This window comes from Garra rufa, chromosome 1 (assembly GCF_049309525.1).
Source record: "Garra rufa chromosome 1, GarRuf1.0, whole genome shotgun sequence".
NCBI lineage: Eukaryota > Metazoa > Chordata > Actinopteri > Cypriniformes > Cyprinidae > Garra > Garra rufa.
Window position 1 is genome coordinate 90145049 of NC_133361.1, and position 20159 is coordinate 90165207.

General features: G+C 38.6%; 1 protein-coding gene across 1 annotated transcript; it reads right to left on the minus strand.

Annotated features, from left to right (window-relative positions):
• Nucleotides 1-9023: 9023 nt before the first annotated feature.
• On the minus strand, nucleotides 9024-17135 carry LOC141340174 (uncharacterized). The gene is made up of 2 exons (XM_073845104.1): nucleotides 16672-17135; nucleotides 9024-10918 (listed from the first exon to the last, which is right to left on the minus strand). Exons 1-2 carry the CDS (start codon nucleotides 16925-16927, stop codon nucleotides 9420-9422), a joined length of 1755 nt encoding a protein of 584 aa, XP_073701205.1. The 5' UTR covers nucleotides 16928-17135; the 3' UTR covers nucleotides 9024-9419.
• Between the last annotated feature and the right edge of the window lie 3024 nt (nucleotides 17136-20159).

Below are 20159 nucleotides of genomic sequence, written 5' to 3' on the forward strand. Positions count from 1 at the left end.
ATTAACAAATATAAAAATAAAACACTATATACATTATATACATTAATTATACATAGAAGCAACATTTAAAGCAACTGTATTGAAGTTCTTCAGTCAAGAGCAGTGAGTGATTTTCCTTTGTGTTTTGTTTTATTAGTGTATCATCACCCAAAAATGACAATTCTGTCATTTACTCACTCTTGCATTTTTTTTAAGCATAAAACATGCTGAACATAAAACTTATTTTTAATAATGTGCACTCAAAAAAATAAGTCATTGGATGAACTCAATTTAATTGAGGGCAGGATTTCCATCCAATAAATATGTGTGACCCCAACTCATTAAAAAAAATTCATGCAATAAAATGTAATTGAGTTGGGCCAACTCAATTTGATCAAATATAGTTTCAATGAAATTGATACGTTCATGAAGTAATTATTTTATGCTTGTTGAACTCAATCTAAACATTTAACTGGAAAACAAATAACTAGGCATACATTCTTCTACACTCAAAAAATGATACATTGGATTTACTTAACTTTAGGCATTAACCAACTTATTAGGCATTAGCCATAAGATGGCTTTGTTACATCCATGGCATGCCCAAAGTAGTTGTTTATTTTATTATTAAAACAACTTTAACTTATGTTATCAGGTCCTCAACCCAAGCACATGCTCTATGCATTCATCACAATGGTAACCCCCCAAAACACTACCATACCAGAAACTGTTTTAAATACAAACATAAAAGAACATTAAACATTAACAAGTCTCCCAATTTTATCATTTTATTAAACAAATGCATAAAATAAAATTTTATTTCAACATTTACTCTCCTTATCCAGCCGTGTGCAAAGCATGATGGGAAGGGGAAATCCACTTCCTAGTTACACAAGTAAAATAATTTATCTACTCTCAACTCTACTTAATTGAAATACGTTCTTTCAAAATGAAAATATTGAGTTGAACCAAAACGAAACTGTTTCAAATCAGTTTAACACAATGCAATTGTTTAAATGGGAAACCTAACACAATGGTGTTAAATGAAAAAGATTTTTTTAAATTAACTGTACAGTGTGGTAGAATCATTTTTTTGAGTGTGGGTAACCAAACAGTTGCTGGGTCCCCAGTTACTTCCATATATTTTATTTATTTATTTTAAGTCAGTGGGGACCAGCTACTGTTACCCACATTCTTCAAAATATCTTCTTTTGTGTTAAGCACAAGAAAAAAATTAATAGAGATTTAGGACATGTGAGTGACAACATTTTTGGGTGTACTGTCCCTTTAATGACAATCGACAGCATGTTTAGCTCTGTCGCAGAGCTGCACGCATCTATACAGGCGCGCATCCGTTTTTCTCTTAACTGTTTACTTTCACTTTAGACATCCGACTGTGTTTATATGTAATCCTTGCGTGTTTTTGACAGTATAAGCAAATTAAACGCCAAAGATAGCTCAGTTTAGTAATCAGGTGCTGTTTGACAGGCTTTTAGCGCACGTGCTTCAGGTTTACGCGCTCATGAAGCGCATGCCAGAACAGCGCGCGGACCAAATGGCGTTATTTTACCGGCAAGACTTTGAAGCACATTCAAATAATGTACTTTTGTGATCGCGAATATGAATAAGTGCAGTGTCCCGTGAGTGAATGTACAGTATATTAACACAGAGACACACTGTAGCACGATACTACGATATTTATTCAAAAGCAGATCGTGGAGACATTTTAATCGTCCACGATCAAAAATCGTCATATCGCACACCCCTATAGCACACTACAATTAGGAAAAGACAAAGGAGGTATGGCACTTCCTAATTTGAAAGACTATTACTTTGCGGCACAACTTAGACCAGTGTTAAAGTGGTGTGACAGAGGCTATACTGCGAGATGGAAAGACATTGAGAAGACAGCGGCGGGTGTCCCAACCCAGTCCTTGATTGGTAATGCTACATTAATGAAGTCAAAACAAGACACAATTGACCCAATAACTCTACACACACTAAATATCTGGTTCGATTTTATCAAACAACACAAATTAGAGAGGGAATTAAAATTACTCAGTTGGTTCGCATATGATCACGAGTTTAAACCAAGCGTTAGTGACCACAATTTCAGGAGCTGGGGTGGGAAAGGACTTACAGCCATGTGTACACTGTTAGAGAATGGGAAGATAATGAGCTTCCAAGAGCTAAAGACAAGCTATGGATTAGAAAATAGGGACCACTTCAGATACTTACAGTTAAGAGACTACTTCATGAAGGAAATAAAAATTGTGAAAACTTTAAATGGTGTACTTGATGTATTGACTAAGACGTACAGTGGAACTTATTTTAAGGTAATATCAGTATTGTACCAAAGCCTGAGAGACTCAGAAGCAACTTCCACGCTATACATATAAAAAAATGGGAAAGAGAATTAAATAAATGTATTACCCAAGAAGAATAGCAAGATATGTGTGAAACGCAACACTCAACTACAAATTCTAGAATATGGAGAGAATTTGGATGGAAAAATCTGACCCGATACTTCATTACACCTAAATGGAAGAGTAAACAAACTGGCTCCCAACATATATGTTGGCGGTTATGTGGAGAGAAAGAAGCAAACCACACACACATCTTTTGGAATTGTCATAAACTTAATTCATTCTGGGAAAATGTGCACAATATAATGAAAGATATTCTAGGATATGTAATACCCAAGGAATGTAAAGTTATGTACCTTGGAAGTTTGAAAAGTCATGTGTAAGAAGAAGATAGATATTTAACTAAAATATTACTGGTCACATGTAAGAAAGCAATAACAAGAAATTGGTACAAGGCCAAACCCCCCAATACAAATCAGTGGTTAGAGATCGTGAGAGAGGTCTACACCATGGAACGAATGACATATCGGCTTAGAATGAAAGAAAATGCCTTTAATAATAAATGGGAATAATGGATGCAATATGACACTGAAACTGATGCTTAAAGATTGATTGTTTCAAGTACTTTATTTTAAATAATAGATACCAGCAACTGTTACTGTTACTGTTTGTTTTGTTTGCTGTATTTCTCCACATCTGTTTAATGCAACAGTGTAATACACTGTTTCTGCTTAAATGTGGAAAAAAAAGAAAACCTTCAATAAAAAAAATAAGTGAAAAAAAAAGAAAACAAGCAGAGTCATTAAAGGGTTCGATGCCGAGGAGGTACAACAGACCAGCGCAGTTGGCTGCTCAACGAGGGTCTGGGGTGTCTTCACGGCCCCCACCAGCCAAGAGGCCGGCGGCAGCGACAGCACCGAGGCCCGGTGCCTGGGAGTCGGGGCGGGCACGCACGCAGTATTTCCACGTCACGTTCCACCCGGGGCACAGAAAGTTTCTGAGGTTCTCCTTCAAAGGGATGCCATACGAATTTCAAGTCCTGCCCTTCGGGTTTTCCCTGGTCCCATGGGTCTTTACGAAGTGTGTGTGTGGCGCTGGCACTGTTACGGCATCAGGGCATAAGAGTGTTCGCATATTTGGACGACCTACTCCTGGCCGCAGAGAGCAAACGATGTTACAGACACAAATACTTGTCTCTCATTTACGGGCTCTTAGATTTTTAATAAATCTACGGGAGAGCTCCCTGTTTCCGAGTCAGCAGATTTCATATCTCGGTTTAGAGATAGATTCCGTACAGAACACAGCTATCCTGTCGGTACGAAGGGCGAGGGACTTTTGCAGCAGTCTGGCCCATTTCCAGCTGGGCAAGCGGATCCATTTTCATCTGGTGTTAAAACAGCTGGGGCTCATGGCCTCGATGATAGCAGTCGTCCAGCTGGGACTCCTTTTTATGCGTGCATTCCCAGAGGTGGGCGATGAGCACGAATGGGCGATGGGCATTTGAACAGCCAGGTGATAATTACGTCAGCATGCATTCAGGCTCTGATTCCCTGGAGAAACCCCGCCTTGTTGTCGAAGGGGATTCACCTGGGCAGAGTTACTTCACATATAGTGGTGTCGACAGATGCGTCATTACAGGGATGGGGAGCCCTGTAAGAGGGGTGTGGTCAGAGGATCTGAAGCAGCGTCATATGAATAATTTGGAGTTGCAGGCGGTTTATCTGGCACTGGAACACTTTGCGCAGCGCTTACAGGGCAGACATGTGTTAATCAAGACTGACAACATGACTGTAGTGTCGTATATATACCGCTCTCTTCCCCTGTTGCAACTCGCATGGAAGCTTCTGATATGAAGCAACAAATATCTAGCATCGCTCAAGGCAGTACACGTCCCAGGCCATCTGAATGGTGGGGCGGACATATTGTCCAGGGGCGGTCCGCAAGACAGGGAATTGAAGAGGCGTGTTTTTGAAGAATGGAGTGGGCGTAAATTCCTATCACTGTATCAGTGCCTGATTGCGGAGATTAAGGGGGCGTGGCGTCTGAGGCCCGTTGCGAAATCAATGGTGCCTTCGTGGGATTTGGTTCTCGTTCTGGACGCCATGTGTGAAATTCAATTCTTTGCAAAGTGTATTTTAGTCTTGTTATCGAAATCAAGTCCAAATTTAATTTGCCAAGAGCAGGAAAGTTGGGATCACGGGACTGATCAGATGACATTGTGATTTATGGTTGGGAGGAGCAACTAACAGTCCTTTGAATTAGGAAAATGTTTTAATTGGTCAAGACACCATTTGGGATGTGTCCAAAAGCTGAGTTTAAAAACTCAGGACACCTTCAAATCGCCCTCTTACTCTCTCACGCTTACTCCATACCCTTGCTCTCTTGTGCCGCCGCGTCTCGACGCTGCCTGGCCTGCATGCCATACGCTGCTCTAAAGGAAACATGAGGAGATCATTACACTTCTGTCTTTTACTTTTAATCTTTTTATTTCTCTTAAGTTTTGTGCAAGCCGCGACCGACCCAAACATCTTCGCGGACCTGAACTTTAACAGCGCACAACTCTCACATCCAGCCAACGCCCAAGAAGACATCACATTGACCGACCACCAACCAATCAGCAACCTCGGGAAAACCCTTTAGAATGAGCGACAGTGTCATGATTGGGGCTGTGGGGTTTCCCTCAGCCACCTGAGGTCGCTGTTCCTGCACTGCACTTCTGATAGCATTCACCTGTCCTTGTCATTAACACTGATTCACTCACATCTGTTCACTATTATCCGGTCTTTAAATACTCTCACCTTTCTCTCCTGCTTCATGTCTGCATTGTCTCGTCTCCTGTGTATTATCAGATCTTGCCTTTTGATTTAGTTTTTGATTTTGTTATTTAGTCTTTCAGTTTGTGCCGTGTTGACCTTTTGGTTTTGGTTTTGTTTGTTTATTTGTTTATGTTCATTAAAGACACCTTCCCTGCATTTGGACCCAGACCTCCTCTGTGCTAACGTGACGGAATGCAGACATCAAAGATGGGTCCAGCGGGGAGGATTTTTTTTGAGGAGGCGGCGGACGTGCGTTTGGGGGCGGCGACCACCCGCTCTGTTCCTGACACTGCAGGGATGTCTTTTGAGGCGGCGTCGGCCGCTAGGTTTGAGTTCATCTACGCCTGCTTGGCGGCGATGGACGCCCGCAGCGCCGAGGCTGCACGGAAGCGCTCCTGCTTTGCGGAGGGAGTGGAGACGCTCTTCCGCGAGGAGGTGGCGACAACCGCCATCGCTGTTCCTGACGCTGAGGTGGCTGCGCGTTCTGTTCCTGATGGGGAGGCGGCTGCGCGTCCTGTCCCTGACGCTGAGGCCGCTGCGCGTCCTGTCCCTGGCGCTGAGGCGGCTGCGCGTCCTGTTCCTGGCGCTGAGGCGGCTGTGCGTCCTGCGCGTCCTGTTCCTGGCGCTGAGGCGGCTGCGCGTCCTGTTCCTGGCGCTGAGGCGGCTGCGCGTCCTGTTCCTGGCGCTGAGGCGGCTGTGCGTCCTGCGCGTCCTGTTCCTGGCGCTGAGGCGGCTGTGCGTCCTGCGCGTCCTGTTCCTGGCGCTGAGGCGGCTGTGCATCCTGTGCGTCCTGTTCCTGGCGCTGAGGCGGCTGCGCGTCCTGTCCCTGACGCGGCGACGTCCACTATCTCTGTGCTTGACGCGGCCACGTCCGCTATTTCCGTGCCTAATGCGGCGGCGTCCGCTGAGGCTCCGCGGGCGGCAAGGCCTGCTTGCGTGACTCCGCTGCACGGACCTGGCCCGCCATCCCTCTCCCTGATTCACCTTCCCCTGTTCCTCCTCCCTCTAGATTTTTTGGAAGCCGTTCCCTTGAGGGGAGGTACTGTCATGATTGGGGCTGTGGGGTTTCCCTCAGCCACCTGAGGTCGCTGTTCCTGCACTGCACTTCTGATAGCATTCACCTGTCCTTGTCGTTAACACTGATTCACTCACATCTGTTCACTATTATCCGGTCTTTAAATACTCTCACCTTTCTCTCCTGCTTCATGTCTGCATTGTCTCGTCTCCTGTGTATTCTCAGATCTTGGCTTTTGATTTTGTTATTTAGTCTTTCAGTTTGTGCCGTGTTGGCCTTTTTGTTTGTTTAGTGGTTATTCTCATTAAAACATTTTCCAACCTGCATTTGGACCCAGACCTCCTTGTTTGAACCGTGACAGACAGGAATTCCCTTCATACAAAGGCAACGCGCAAGTAACCTCCAGGTTCTAACTGAACTGGTGCATTTTGATATAAAGTTTAATAACCTCTTTGAGAGACTCAATACGAGGGTTAATTAAGTGATTGATGGTTGTTCAGGTCTAAGCAATTGCACATATTGCTATAAACTTGGGACTTCATATTTTCATTCCTTTAAACTCATTCTTTGCTCACTTTCTCTTTCTGCAACCTGTGTGAATGTGTGTTTATGTTAGATTAGTTTGTATGTGTTAGGTTTATCCAATAAAATCATATTTTTATTAGAAAAGATAAGTATCTTGTGTTTTGTGCTTACAAGTTAATGTCTTAAACTGCTGATTTTGCTACTGTGCTAATATATAGTGTTTCACTATATTCTGGATAGTAATATCTATTGCAGAGTTTCTGTTACACGACTTGTTTAATGAATCGCGGGTCGACTCTGGAACAGCCGTAAAACAGCGATTCTGTTCAAATTCCCTATTGAATCATATTCGATTCCCTTTGAGCTAAATTATATGTATTAATCCCTTTTACAGTGACCTGCATGCTGTCAGTGCATCCCACATGCATCCAGTTTGCATTGGATGGATCTAGAGTGGTGTTGCGTCCGATTGCAGCATATACGCCTAAAGTCTCATCAGGGAAATTTAATGCTCTACCATTTGAGCTGCCCGCTCTGTCAAACCTCTCTATTGATTCTGAGGAGGACAGAAAGCTGCATGCGTTATGCCCTGTGCGGGCTCTCAGTGCATATGTGGAGCAGACACGGGTCAGACATGCAGATCAGCTGTTTGTGTGTTTTGCCAACCTGGTTCGGGGGAGACCGCTGTGTAAGCAACGCCTTTCACATTGGATTGTGGAGGCGATTTCTATTGCATACAGAAGCAGGGGTTTGCCCCTACCTACGGTGGTGTGCGCACACTCGACAAGGGGCATGGTTACGTCATGGGCGTTATTCAGAGGAGTGTCTGTAGAGGACGTCTGTGTGGCAGCTAATTGGGCGTCACTGCGTGCAAAATGTTTACTGACTGTGTTTTGGAAAGTAAGAAATGCACCAGTAAAACTTTAATGCCACATTTCTAACTTTGTGTTAGAACTGTGCAAATTAAATCCACAAGAAGAAAAGAAGGGTGGGCTACCCCATGTTCCAATGCAACCAGCCAATCACAGCATGGAAAGGGAGAAGTGGCAAATTCTAATCTCATCGGAAAGGTTTAAGGGTTCCTTTTCAAAAGACACTCTTTGTTCTGAGTCTGCTACCTGCGAAGGAAGGGACACTAACAGAGCAACAAAGTACTGAGTCTGCTCAGCAAGGGTGAGGCGCTAACAGATACATTCTCGTACTGAGGGCACTGTAGGATGCTGATCTCCTGGAGCACCAAAGCGTCACAAGATCTGGAACACGCAGATGTGGCCCAGGTCTAGGTGCTGAAGGCCCTTAGCTTGGAACAAAGGTACCTGAAGTGAAGTTTTGCTCTCTGGAGCTTAACATTGTTGCAAATGTCTGTTTGTCTTCTGCCTCTCTAGGCTAGAGATCTTGGACCAGAACTTGGTCTCTCTTGGATGAAGACTCAGGACATGCTGCATCTGTTGTTGTCTCGCTGGACGAAGACTCTGTTCGTGGAAAATATCTCTTTCCTCACAGGCTGGAGGCTCAGATTATGGTCGTATCTGTTGCTGGAGACTTGAAGCGTGGAATGTTGGTACCTGTCTCTGGTACCTGTGGCATGGTGTAGTCCACCATTCTTTCCTCTTGTGGAAGTAATTTGAATAGTCCAAACACAAAGTTAGAAAAGTGTCAATAATGTTTTACAGGTGCATTTCTCACTTTCCAAAACAAACAGAAAACATTTGGTCATGTAATTAACAGCTGAGTTTGTGTAAGATGTTGCACTACACATCGCTGTCAGTGAGAATACTTATTTCTGTGAATAAGTATATAGTGTGTGTGTTGTGGTTTGCACTAGTTTGAGTGGATCTCCATGATCTCTTTTGGGATCAGGGAGCAGGTGAGAAAGAGGGAAACTGGGATTTGTAGTGTAGTAAGGCAGACGGTTGACTGGAAATGGGTGACAGCGGCTGGTGAGACAGGTGACTGTGACACACACATTAAAGAAAATAGTCTGGCCCCTCTGGCATTAGCCAGAATGTCATGCCTATATCCACTTGGAACTGAAAAGCCACCCCTCCTTTGAAATTCACTCCCCCCGCATCTCCCCATATAGGCCTATGTATATCTCTCAATGTGCAATATTACGACTCGTCGGTTGTTGTATATACTTTTATGATGATACTGTACAGTCTGTAGTCTCTAGTCTCATATTTTTTTTCTAACACCAGTCAGGAGTAATGTTCCTCATTTCATTGTATGCAGAAAAATAAAGGCAATAAAGGCTTTTAACTTAATTCCATTTAAAAACTTTATTTAGATATTTAAAACAAAGCCTAAAACATTATGGCTTTCAACTATTAAAGATAAAAAAAAAAATTTCTTATGCAAATACAATCAGTTGACCATAAATGGTGTTAATAAAATATAAAAGTGAAGATAATGTATGAATAAAAAGATAACATTTAATAATGACTGAAAGCAAAATGATCATTAACTACTGAAAGAAAAAGTGAAAACTAATGAGATTGATCTCTCTCCTACTAATTTATAAGTAGGGATGGGTATACGTTTACATGCTAGAGCACTATGTGTAAATCCACCAGAGATATTGACAAAAAAAGCAACTGATTGTTTTTGCATGTCTGTGTTTATGCAGATGATTGAACAAAATGCTTCCCACATGCAGTGCAATGATACGGTTATTTTCCAGTGTGGATCCTCTCATGTATTTTCCGATATGATGACTGGTTAAATTTCTTGTTGCAGTGTGAACACATAAGGTTTCTCTCCAGTGTGGATCTTCTCATGTGTTTTCAAATGTTCTGACCGACGAAATCTCTTGTTGCAGTGTGAACACTCATAAGGTTTCTCTCCAGTGTGGATCATCTCATGTCTTTTCAAATGTACTGACCGACTAAATCTCTTGTTGCAGTGTGAACACTCATAAGGTTTCTCTCCAGTGTGGATCATCTCATGCATTTTCAAATTTACTGACTGACTAAATCTCTTGTTGCAGTGTGAACACTCATAAGGTTTCTCTCCAGTGTGGATCATCTCATGTGTTTTCAAATTTACTGACCGACTAAATCTCTTGTTGCAGTGTGAACACTCATAAGGTTTCTCTCCAGTGTGGATCATCTCATGTCTTTTCAAATGTACTGACCGACTAAATCTCTTGTTGCAGTGTGAACACTCATAAGGGTTCTCTCCAGTGTGGATCATCTCATGCATTTTCAAATTTACTAACTGACTAAATCTCTTGTTGCAGTGTGAACACTCATAAGGTTTCTCTCCAGTGTGGATCATCTCATGTGTTTTCAAATTTACTGACCGACTAAATCTCTTGTTGCAGTGTGAACACTCATAAGGTTTCTCTCCAGTGTGGATCATCTCATGTGTCTTTAAATGTACTGACCGACTAAATCTCTTGTTGCAGTGTGAACACTCATAAGGTTTCTCCCCAGTGTGGATCCTCTCGTGTATTTTCAGATATGATGACTGAATAAATCTCTTGTTGCAGTGTGAACACTTATAAGGTTTCTCTCCAGTGTGGATCATCTCATGCGTTTTCAAATGTACTGACTGACTAAAACTCTTTTTGCAGTGTGAACATGTATACGATTTCTCTCTAGTGTGGATCATCTCATGTATTTTCAGGTCTCCTGATTTACTGAATATCTTGTTACACTGTGAACACTCATAAGTGTGGATCCTCTTATGCAGTTTTAAATAAGTTACTGAAGTAGAAATCTTTTCACACTTGGAACACATGGATTCTCTCACACCAGTATTTATATTCTCATATACTTGCAAACTTTGTAGACACCAAAAACTCTTTCCACACAAATGACATGAATGTGGCTTCACCTTTGTATGAACTTTCAAGTGATTCCTCAGACCTGAAACGGCTAAATACACTTTACCACATTGATCACATGTGTGCTGCTTCTCTCTAGTGTGGATGTTCATGTGCTCCTTAAAGCTTGGTGAGCATGAAAAACTCTTCCCACATTGATCACAAGTAAATGGTTTTTCTCCAGTATGAATTCTCATGTGACGCTCAAGACCTGTTTTTCTAGTGAAACTCTTTCCACAATGAGTGCAGGTGGAACATTTCTCTGCTCTTCTTTTATTTAAATATTTCTGTTTGGCTTGAGAGCAACTCAAAGGTTTTTCTCCATTTTTGGAATATTTTTTCTCCTCAACTTGACTTGATTCTTCATTTTCCTCTTTTTCTTGAATCAAATCTGAAATAAAAAGTAAAAAGGGTTCATTTTCAGTAACTTGTTATAAGCTTAAAAACATGAACAAACTAGCATTTGAGAGCAGTGCCAATAAGTCCTACAGATGGTGTCGCCATAAGCAGATTTGGTAGAGCTGGTGTGTGGGATATCAATAACAAAGATAATTTAAAGGGGTCATATGATGCGGTTTCCTTTGGAGTGTTACAAGCTGTTTGTGCATTAGATAAGATTTGTGAAGCTGCAAAGCTTAAATTCTCAAAACCAAAGAGATATTTATTATGAAAGTTAAGACTCAGCCACACCTCCCTAAATTGGCTCGTTCAAACCCCCCCACTTGTCCACAACACGGCGTGAGTAGATTAGCGTAACACATCCCATAAAAATATGAATATGAAAAGAAATAAGGCGCAACTTCACCGGATGTAGTAGTGTTGCAGCGCCATGTTGTGGAGACGCAGTGCATTTCATTCCAAAAGCAAACATTCTTTGTTTGGCCTTTCAAATGAGGACACAACTATAAAACAGTGTTTTAAGTTATATTTGGGTCAATACGTGATGCCCCCTTTTTCTGTCCGGGTTAATTTTATTTTGCAGAAAAAACTAAAAAATACATAATTTCTCATCTACTTGTTATACCTTCTTCACCTACTAAACCACTCTAACTTCTCCAAATTTTTAAGTTTTTCATCATTTTCTGCTATCCGAAGAGTCAAAACATCATATTGAGTGACTGTCCATTTTGTTAGGACAACTGGTTTAAAAACACTTAAAATCAACTTAAATATATTCCTTTTCCTAGTTGGCATAATTTCAAACATGTTTTACATCCATTGACAAAACTGTAAAGCATTTGCACATATGTTTCTATCATAATATACAAATGAATGTTGTTCGAATTATGTTGATTCTATCCATATCATCCGGGGTGACCTTCAACAAACGACAATTTTGGGACCTTTATTTTGAAAAACATCTCAAGGATGGGATATTGCATCAGCCAGACACAAGTGAAGATCCCCTGGAAACAACTGTAAGGTAACTCAGTCTCTCTCATATAGTAAGAAAAATAAGTTTTTTAACTGCTGTAATGTCATAGTCACTTTTGGTCATCATGTGGGGCGACCACCCCAAAACTGTGAATTATAATTTTTTTCCCACAAATCTATATTTTGATGATAAATTTGATAGTGGCATGTCACTAGAGGAAGGTAGTTTGGTTTCTGAGGCTAACTGTTAGCCTGTTATACTTGAGTGAACTTGAAAACATCATATGGGGTGACCGAGTATTATGTGGGGCGACCACTGCTGAGTGTTTTAAATGATAGATATAGGTCCTGTATTTGTAGTTTTCATATTATATACATCAATTATTTACGTAGAGTTAATTGTTTAAGCGTAATTATTTGTATATTTTATCTTTTTTTCTAAATTCAGCCATTTATTTTTAGTTGTAGTACAATCCTACAGGAACATTTTAAAATATATACAGAATGACATTCCATTTATGTGACTATACATGCATTATTCATTTTAAACAAGTTTTAACCTGTTTTACCTATTTCCTAGATGGCACGATTAACAAGCAAAGAGAAGACTGCTCGTCATAGACAGAAAGTCCACTCCGACCCTGCAACAAGAGCAGAGTATCTTGCAAGGAAAAGAGAGAGGTAAAGAAAAAAAGCTTCTATAGCAGTGTGCTAGAGTCACTAGAGCTACAGAAAGTTGGAGACCAGGGTAGATCAAATAAACGGTTTAGACTGTATGCTACAATGAGCTATTAAACATTGGTCACGTAAATTGTTCTCATCAAGCTGGACAACTTTCTAAATTAAACTTATTAGCTACGACCAACAGGAAGCCAGATATTTTGATTTTAATGTGGATTTTGCGAAAAATTAGGCTGTAAACAAATTCATACTCATCATAAGAGCAACATGCTGTTCACATCAAACTTTATCAACATGAAGAGAAGATTCTGAAGATGCTAAATTGCGAGCATATTTTGGATATCTTTGTGGTTATTTTTTAAAGTGACAGAGAACTAGTCATTCTGAGCAAATGCTGTTAATCTCATAAGTATACAAGGCTTTATGAATTAAAGAAAATTTAAAAAAAAAAAGAAATCAGAAATCTGCTCTCACTCTGCCTGCTTGTAAGTATGTGTGTTGAGTGTTAGAGTGAGTGTAGGGGGAAGGGTGAAAGGGAGAGAGGGAGAGAGACCAGGGAATAATGCTGTTTTGCAGACCATCTTTGAGGAAGAAATACACATTGATGTGGTGTAATCTACATAAATATGAAAATTATACCATTATAAGATGAGTTATATTCATATCGCCTCATTACAATACTCAACTTGTTTTTTAAAGATATTCTGAAAGAATGAAGTGTTTATATGGCACTTTATTGTCTATTGCTGTATACCCACATGAACTTTGTTCATATTCATGTTAATTCACAGTATATAAACTGTTAAAAGATACAAATTTACATTATAATAATGTATGAATACTTTTTTTAGCTTAATATTAATTAACATTAATAAATGCTATTTAATTATTGTTCACGTTAACTAATATAGTTAATGTTAAGAAATTAAACTGGATGGCAAAATTGTATATATTGTGTGTATGTGTCTGTGTGTTGAATTTAAAGTGCAACCCTTTCAATTCTGTAAACTTCAAATCCAAACTGGTAGAGTGTTACTGTGAATGCATGTGCCAACTGGGCACCATTTTCCTGATGCTATCGGGATGGCAACTGCGCAGATGGCAAGGGCCCGTTCGTTGCTACTTGCAGCTTTAATTAGGGCCCGAGCACTGATGGTGTGAGGACCCTATTGGAATTGCTCAGTTTAAATGTTAGTGTCCTTCTGATTTGTTATATTTAAATGTTGAAATGTTATTTGAATAAAAAAAGTTAAATTTTCTTTCGTCTTGAACTCTTGTGTGTACATTTTAACTGAAATTTTTATACCTGTGGTTTTCTTATCATTTGGGGCGACTTATGATAAGAAAGCAATAATTACACTAAATTCATAACCAAATATCCATCAGTTTAGCCTCAAATATTAATCAGTGGTATGCTATTGCTGAATGTGTAATATCTTTATAAATGCTAATTCAGTTTTTTTTGCTTTTAAAGTAAAAATCAGTATTTTAACTGGATTACGAGGTAGACTCTGATATTATAGAATAAACTTGTGAAATAATGTTTTTCAAAAAATGAAAGTGGACTAAAGTTTGTCTTTCTTCAAAAGTTGATCTTACTGATATGTGATCAACTAGTCTAAATGAAACATAAAAATGTGAATTTTGAGATATATTACGGTCGCCCCAGATGACTTTAAGGCTATGTTTTATTAGTACTGACTTTTCAAACACGAGTTTGCACCTATGCTACAAACGCCTAGTTTATAATGGGTTTTATCATTTCTGTCTCGATGCGCCAAGAAATGGTATCACAACATGGTTAGGGGTGTAACATTTCCAACACACGCTTGAGGTATCCGGCCAATTCCAAAGCATGGATAGCTGACCAATCAGAGAACACCTCGGTTTCCATCAACAGTGAGTTTTGTGAAATTCAAAGCATTTCAGAAAGGTAGGGCAGAGAGTAGCAACAATAATGTACAGTATGTGGAAAATAACATGTTTTTAAACCTCAAACTGCATAAACACATCATCATTTGATGCTAAAAAGTGAATAACAAGTCAACCTTAAGATTACTATTGTTTTGAATGTGTAAGCGCAGTTTCTAAACAATATTACATGTTTATTTCTTGGTAAGACACATTTTACAGCAAAACATTAAATTTGAGTCGGGAGGCATGCAACATTTTAATTTCGTTGAAAAGTTCTTGAATTTCTCTCCAAAAATGTAGAAACCCTGAAACTAATGATGTAACAGCATTGGACATGACTATAGCTAACACTACTGTTTCTGCATCAGCCGTGTTTGATCTGTTCATAAAAGAATTCAGTAACACTTTCTTTGAAGCCCATATTTATAATGCATTATAATGGTGCGTTCACACCAGACGCGACTTGCGCGGAAAAAACGCGCTATTCGCGCGTAGTTGAACGCTTGAACATTTGAGTTTACTCGCGTCATTCGCGCGTGACATTTTCTTCACAACAGACGCGAATTTGCGTCAAGGGAGGGGCTTCTGCCACTCGTCAGCGGGAAAGTAGTTGTAAAATAGGTGAATGAGCTCAATTTGCCAGCTTTAGCTTACTTGTAGTCTCAATATGTATGTATATGTAGGTTAAATTGAGTAAAGAGCGTTTTTTAAAACTAACCAGATTGTCCGACCTCTTTACTCCTCACTTTATTCCTAGCAAGATCCCTTTTATTCCTGTTTCTACTAAAGTCCAAAGATGTATCGTACAGCTCCGAGGAACCACAGACAGCAACGGTGATTTTGTCCGCCATTGTTGTTTCGGATTTCTGCGTCCGTCACTACTAGAGCAAGCTCCTGATTGGTCACCGCGGCGCGGAATTCCGCCGAAGTTCAGATTTTTGAACTCGCGGCAATCGCTTGAAACGCTCAATGCGCGCCGCAGGATGGCTATTCGCGTCTTTCCATTGACTTAACATGTAAATCACTCGCGCTTGCCGCTTCATTCGCGTCCGGTGTGAACGCACCTTAAGGGTATTCTTAAGACACTATAATGAATTCATAGTGCATTATAAAAAAAAACTTATACTATGTTGTATCATCTCACGAGTTTATAAAACAGTTTTAATGTGTTATAATTTTTATTTATTTGCGGTTACAGCTTATAAGCGTGTGATTATCTCCTCATAGTTATAACACAAGTCTCATATATTACCATGTTACGCATGTCACTTTACTGAAAGCATACAAAGAGCACTTATAAGTAATAATAATAACAATAATATTATCTATCAAAGAGCCAAAAGTTAATGTATCGGATGAATGTGTAACATGACACGTTTGTATTATTAGTTAGATTATTTTGATGGTACCCTTTAGACAGCTTTTGATAAGTAACTATTCAACTGCATGTCAGCTAGCAATAATTATTATTAGTAGTATGCTAAATATATTCTAATACTGTATTTTGATGGTTGCACAAAAGACAAACTGATATGTAACTTTGCAAGTATGTGAACCTTGTACCTAGCCTAACCTTAACCTAAGTCGAATAATACTAGACTAATAATACTACTAATAAAGGAGTGTTAGTGTAGTTGGAATGTACATGTAGTTGGAAAGTTGCTTCTAGTCAGTAGACCAGGGGGCCCATCATAATAAAATGTAATATAATGTAAAAAAAAAAAAAAAAAAATTATATACAAGATATAGTCCATTAAAAATTGCGTAGATTTAATATGCCACCCATCGTGTCTAATAAATAATCATATTCTTAAAAGAAAAAGTACTTTAGTATATTGTAATTGTTATGATTATTCATGAGAACATTTTATAAGATTTTTTTTTTTTTTTTTATGATGGATTCATTACAATGCCTTAGAAATACTTTATAATGTATTATAAATAGGAGCTTCATAGCAAATGTTACCAAAAATTCTGTGCAGAATTTAAATGTTTCTTACTAGATCTGGAAGTGCTTTTGCTGCCCCATCTATACTTTAACAGACTGATCTGCTTTAAAGATTGTTTCTATTACAATTAACTAAATCTAAAGCAGCTTGAAACTCAGTATTAATATAACTTTGAAATAATGTACCACAAACAGTCATTAAAGATGAATGAAGATTAAACACCAACCTCCTTGTTCCTCTTGTTTTATTCTCAAAGGTTCTGGTTCCTCCAGTTTTATTCTCAAAAGTTCTGGTTCCTCTTGTTTTATTCTCAAAGGTTCTGGTTCCTCCAACTTTATTCTCAAAAGTTCTGGTTCCTCTTGTTTTATTCTCAAAGGTTCTGGTTCCTCCAGTTTTTTTCTCAAAAGTTCTGGTTCCTCTTGTTTTATTCTCCAGGTTTCTAGTTCACTCATGTTCTCCTCACTCTCCACTTTAATAAACATCTTCACAGCATCAGATCTCAGATCAGCAGATACTTCTCCAGATATTCCTGCTCGCTTCCAAACCTAGTCACAGCTGTGAGGATGAGAATATTACAAGTATTTACTGACCGAATTCAAAAACTGTATTTTTCTGTTTACAGAAACTACATTTCTCACAGGCTGAACTAAAACCGAATCACAACAAAACAACAGAGAGCAGTGAAACTAATCTTCTTCTTCTTAGGTTTAATGGTGTTTGTCAAACAGAAGTGTGTGTGTTAGTGCCACCCGCTGGACTGGAGTGAGAAGCGCCGAAAGAAGGGAAAATATTACGCTTTGTGTGTCTACAAGGTGCGCTATTTTTTTCTATTTTTTCTTTAAAAAAGCCGATCTGCTCAAATAAATGAAAATGACTTCAAATTAAGACTCACATCATGGTATTTGATCAGCATCAACAGTCTTTGTCAGTGAATATTAAAGGAGAAAAAAAAGAAAAAAATATGCTTTCCTACAATATACAAAAAAGTATTTATCCCACAATGCCCCAACCTCAATCTAGTTAAACTGAGTCCCTACAGGATGGACAAGTACAAAAACAATTGTTTCTAACTTTAGATTGAACAGAAAAATGTGTCTACCCTTGATTTCCTTTTGCCATCCTCTCTGCCATTCCTTTATTAAATTTGATTATGACCTTTTCTGCATCTTTAATTGGCAAAAACCATATCGACATATTCAGCTGTTACTCATCTTCCCTTTTAACAGTGAACAGTTCAGTTAATAAATACAAGATACAATACCTGCTCTCTAGAAGTGCATTCATGTTATATTAGAGTTATGATTTTAGTGAAGTTAAAAGTTTTGAAACCAAAATACCTGCAACATCCAGTCAGACCTGTAGTAAACTCAGAAGAGAAGATCAGGAGACAAGATGTTACTGTGTGATGCTGCAGTCATCCAGACTGACTAAACACTCAATCACTGGAGTTTTAGACAGATTTCAGGATCGTCATTAGAAGATAAAATATGCAAAGGATGTAAGCAGTTACAGGAATTTGCCCAGATTTTCAGCGACTCTAATCCAATCAGCAGAACTATAGACTCATTATCACAGAGATCAGGGAAAGTCTCACCTTCAGCCTCTGCATTCATATTTAACTCAGATATTGATCAGAAACAAAGACACCAATTAAAGAAATGAGGCAGAAACATCAACAGCCAATAAAGACAAAAGATGACACTTACCATGATTTCACATTCATGTTCACACACTCCTAAAGCTAAATATATTTATTTTAAAATTCTTTAACCTAAGGTACTAGAACAGTTTGTGTTTGGTATTTTCTAAGTACTTCTGGAAAATTTCAGTCAGGTTTTAAGTCCATTCATAGCACTGAGTCTGCTTTACTGACCCTTCACTCCTGACTCTAATGATTTTACACAACTTGTAACTTGGAAATCATGAAAATCCAAATAATGTAGAATATCAAGATTTAATAAACATGTGCAAATACATGTGCAATTCATATTTTTCATAAATAGTAATGAAGTACTAATCACAGTTGATTAAGTTTGGGTATAAATAAAGGCGTATACATTTGCCTTTATGTGTAAAGAATCTTGAAGAATTAAGTTTATATAATCACTATTTGTACTTTCAAAAAATAAATATTTACTTTTTAACACAGGTACATTAAGCAATTTGGTAAGGCACTTTTCCAAATTTATGATTGGATATTTACTATTTATTATCATTTCATTATCATTGTCATATTTCACAACTCTACGGAGCGGTAAACGAGGAGATGAGGAAATTCAGGAGTGAACTTAAAACTTAAAAGACATTCACTTGGAGGATGTAAGACATCAGAGGAGAAAACCACAAACAGATCACTCTTAAATACTCAACTAAACGAAAGGAAAGACAAGACACTCCTGAAATCAATGGAAACAGGAACAGGAAAACCAAATATGGGCATTAGAGAACATCAGGAAAAACAAGGACAAGGAGCTCATGGAAACAAAAACAAACACAAGGACAGTCCATAGGTGTGACAATCATTACTGTTAAAGACAAAATTATATTGGTTGAAATTAAATTATTGCCTAGGAAATTCAGCAAAAGGGTAAATGTTCATTTGTAAATGAATCTCTTTTGCTTCAGGTGTGTGTGAATACAAATCTGTGGTGCTCTCGATGTTTCTGCCTCTTTAATTGTTGTGAATGTTAATGCTAATGAACACTTGAGTTGTGTGTGAATGTCTTTCCCTGATCTCTGTGATCATGAGTGCTATAGTTAGAGTACAGTATAGAACTGATCACATCCTTTGAATACTGTGTTTAAGCTCGTGATCTGAGAGCTTTGTCTCTATCTGTAAGAACGGCCTCCTGAAACCTGAATAAAACTCCAGTGATTGAGTGCTTTAGTCAGTCTGGATGACCACAGCGACACACAGGACCAGCTCAAACAAGTCTCCTGATCCTTTTCCTGCAGGTGTATTAAAGCTATTTTGTTCTTTAAACATTTAACTTCACTAAAATCATAAAACTAATACAACATGGCATTTTTTTCTGATAGATGTACTTCTAGTTAAAGTTTCTAATAAACAGTTTATTGTGTCTTGTATTTATTACCCAAACGTTTCACTGTTAATAAAAGAAGATATGGAGGGAACTGAATGTGTTGGCATATTTTTGGCCAATTAACGAAAATGAAAAGGTAATAATCAATGCACCATATTCCTTTATACTACAAAAAAATGTATTTAAAACAAAATTGCTTACATAAAAGAACATTACCACTGAAACCTTTGTAACAGTTACACAGCAGCATTAACTAGTTTTATGTGAACTAATTGGTATATCAACAAAAAAAAAATTGTTATAAATGTACATTAAAAAAGGAGAATATTATTAATACATTCACGATGTTAATAACTTTAGAAAAGCATCATCACATGAGTACGAAATTCTATTCTATAATCAACATTTCTAAGATGTGTTTGTGATTTTAGAGAGCAGTGCACCAATGGGACTTTTATTTTGCTCTGGTGACGTGACGTCATAAAGCTGCGCGCGCTCCTCGTCTGTTGTGATTCACGTGAAGAAAGGTTTGTGCTTTTAAAGTTTTTAAACCAATGGATATTGTTGCATCAATTAAAGCGTTTTTACTATGTTAAATAAATCATAACTATTAAATATATCGTTGTAATGCTTTATTTAGTGTAAGCCTACTTAAGGCCGTGTTCACACT

Coding starts and splice junctions, on each gene's coding strand:
- LOC141340174 (XM_073845104.1), bottom strand. CDS start 16,927: ATGTTTATTAAAGTGGAGAGTGAGGAGAACATGAGTGAACTAGAAACC. Junction 10,919..16,671: donor AAAACAAGAGGAACAAGGAG/GTTGGTGTTTAA, acceptor TTTTTATTTCAG/ATTTGATTCAAGAAAAAGAG.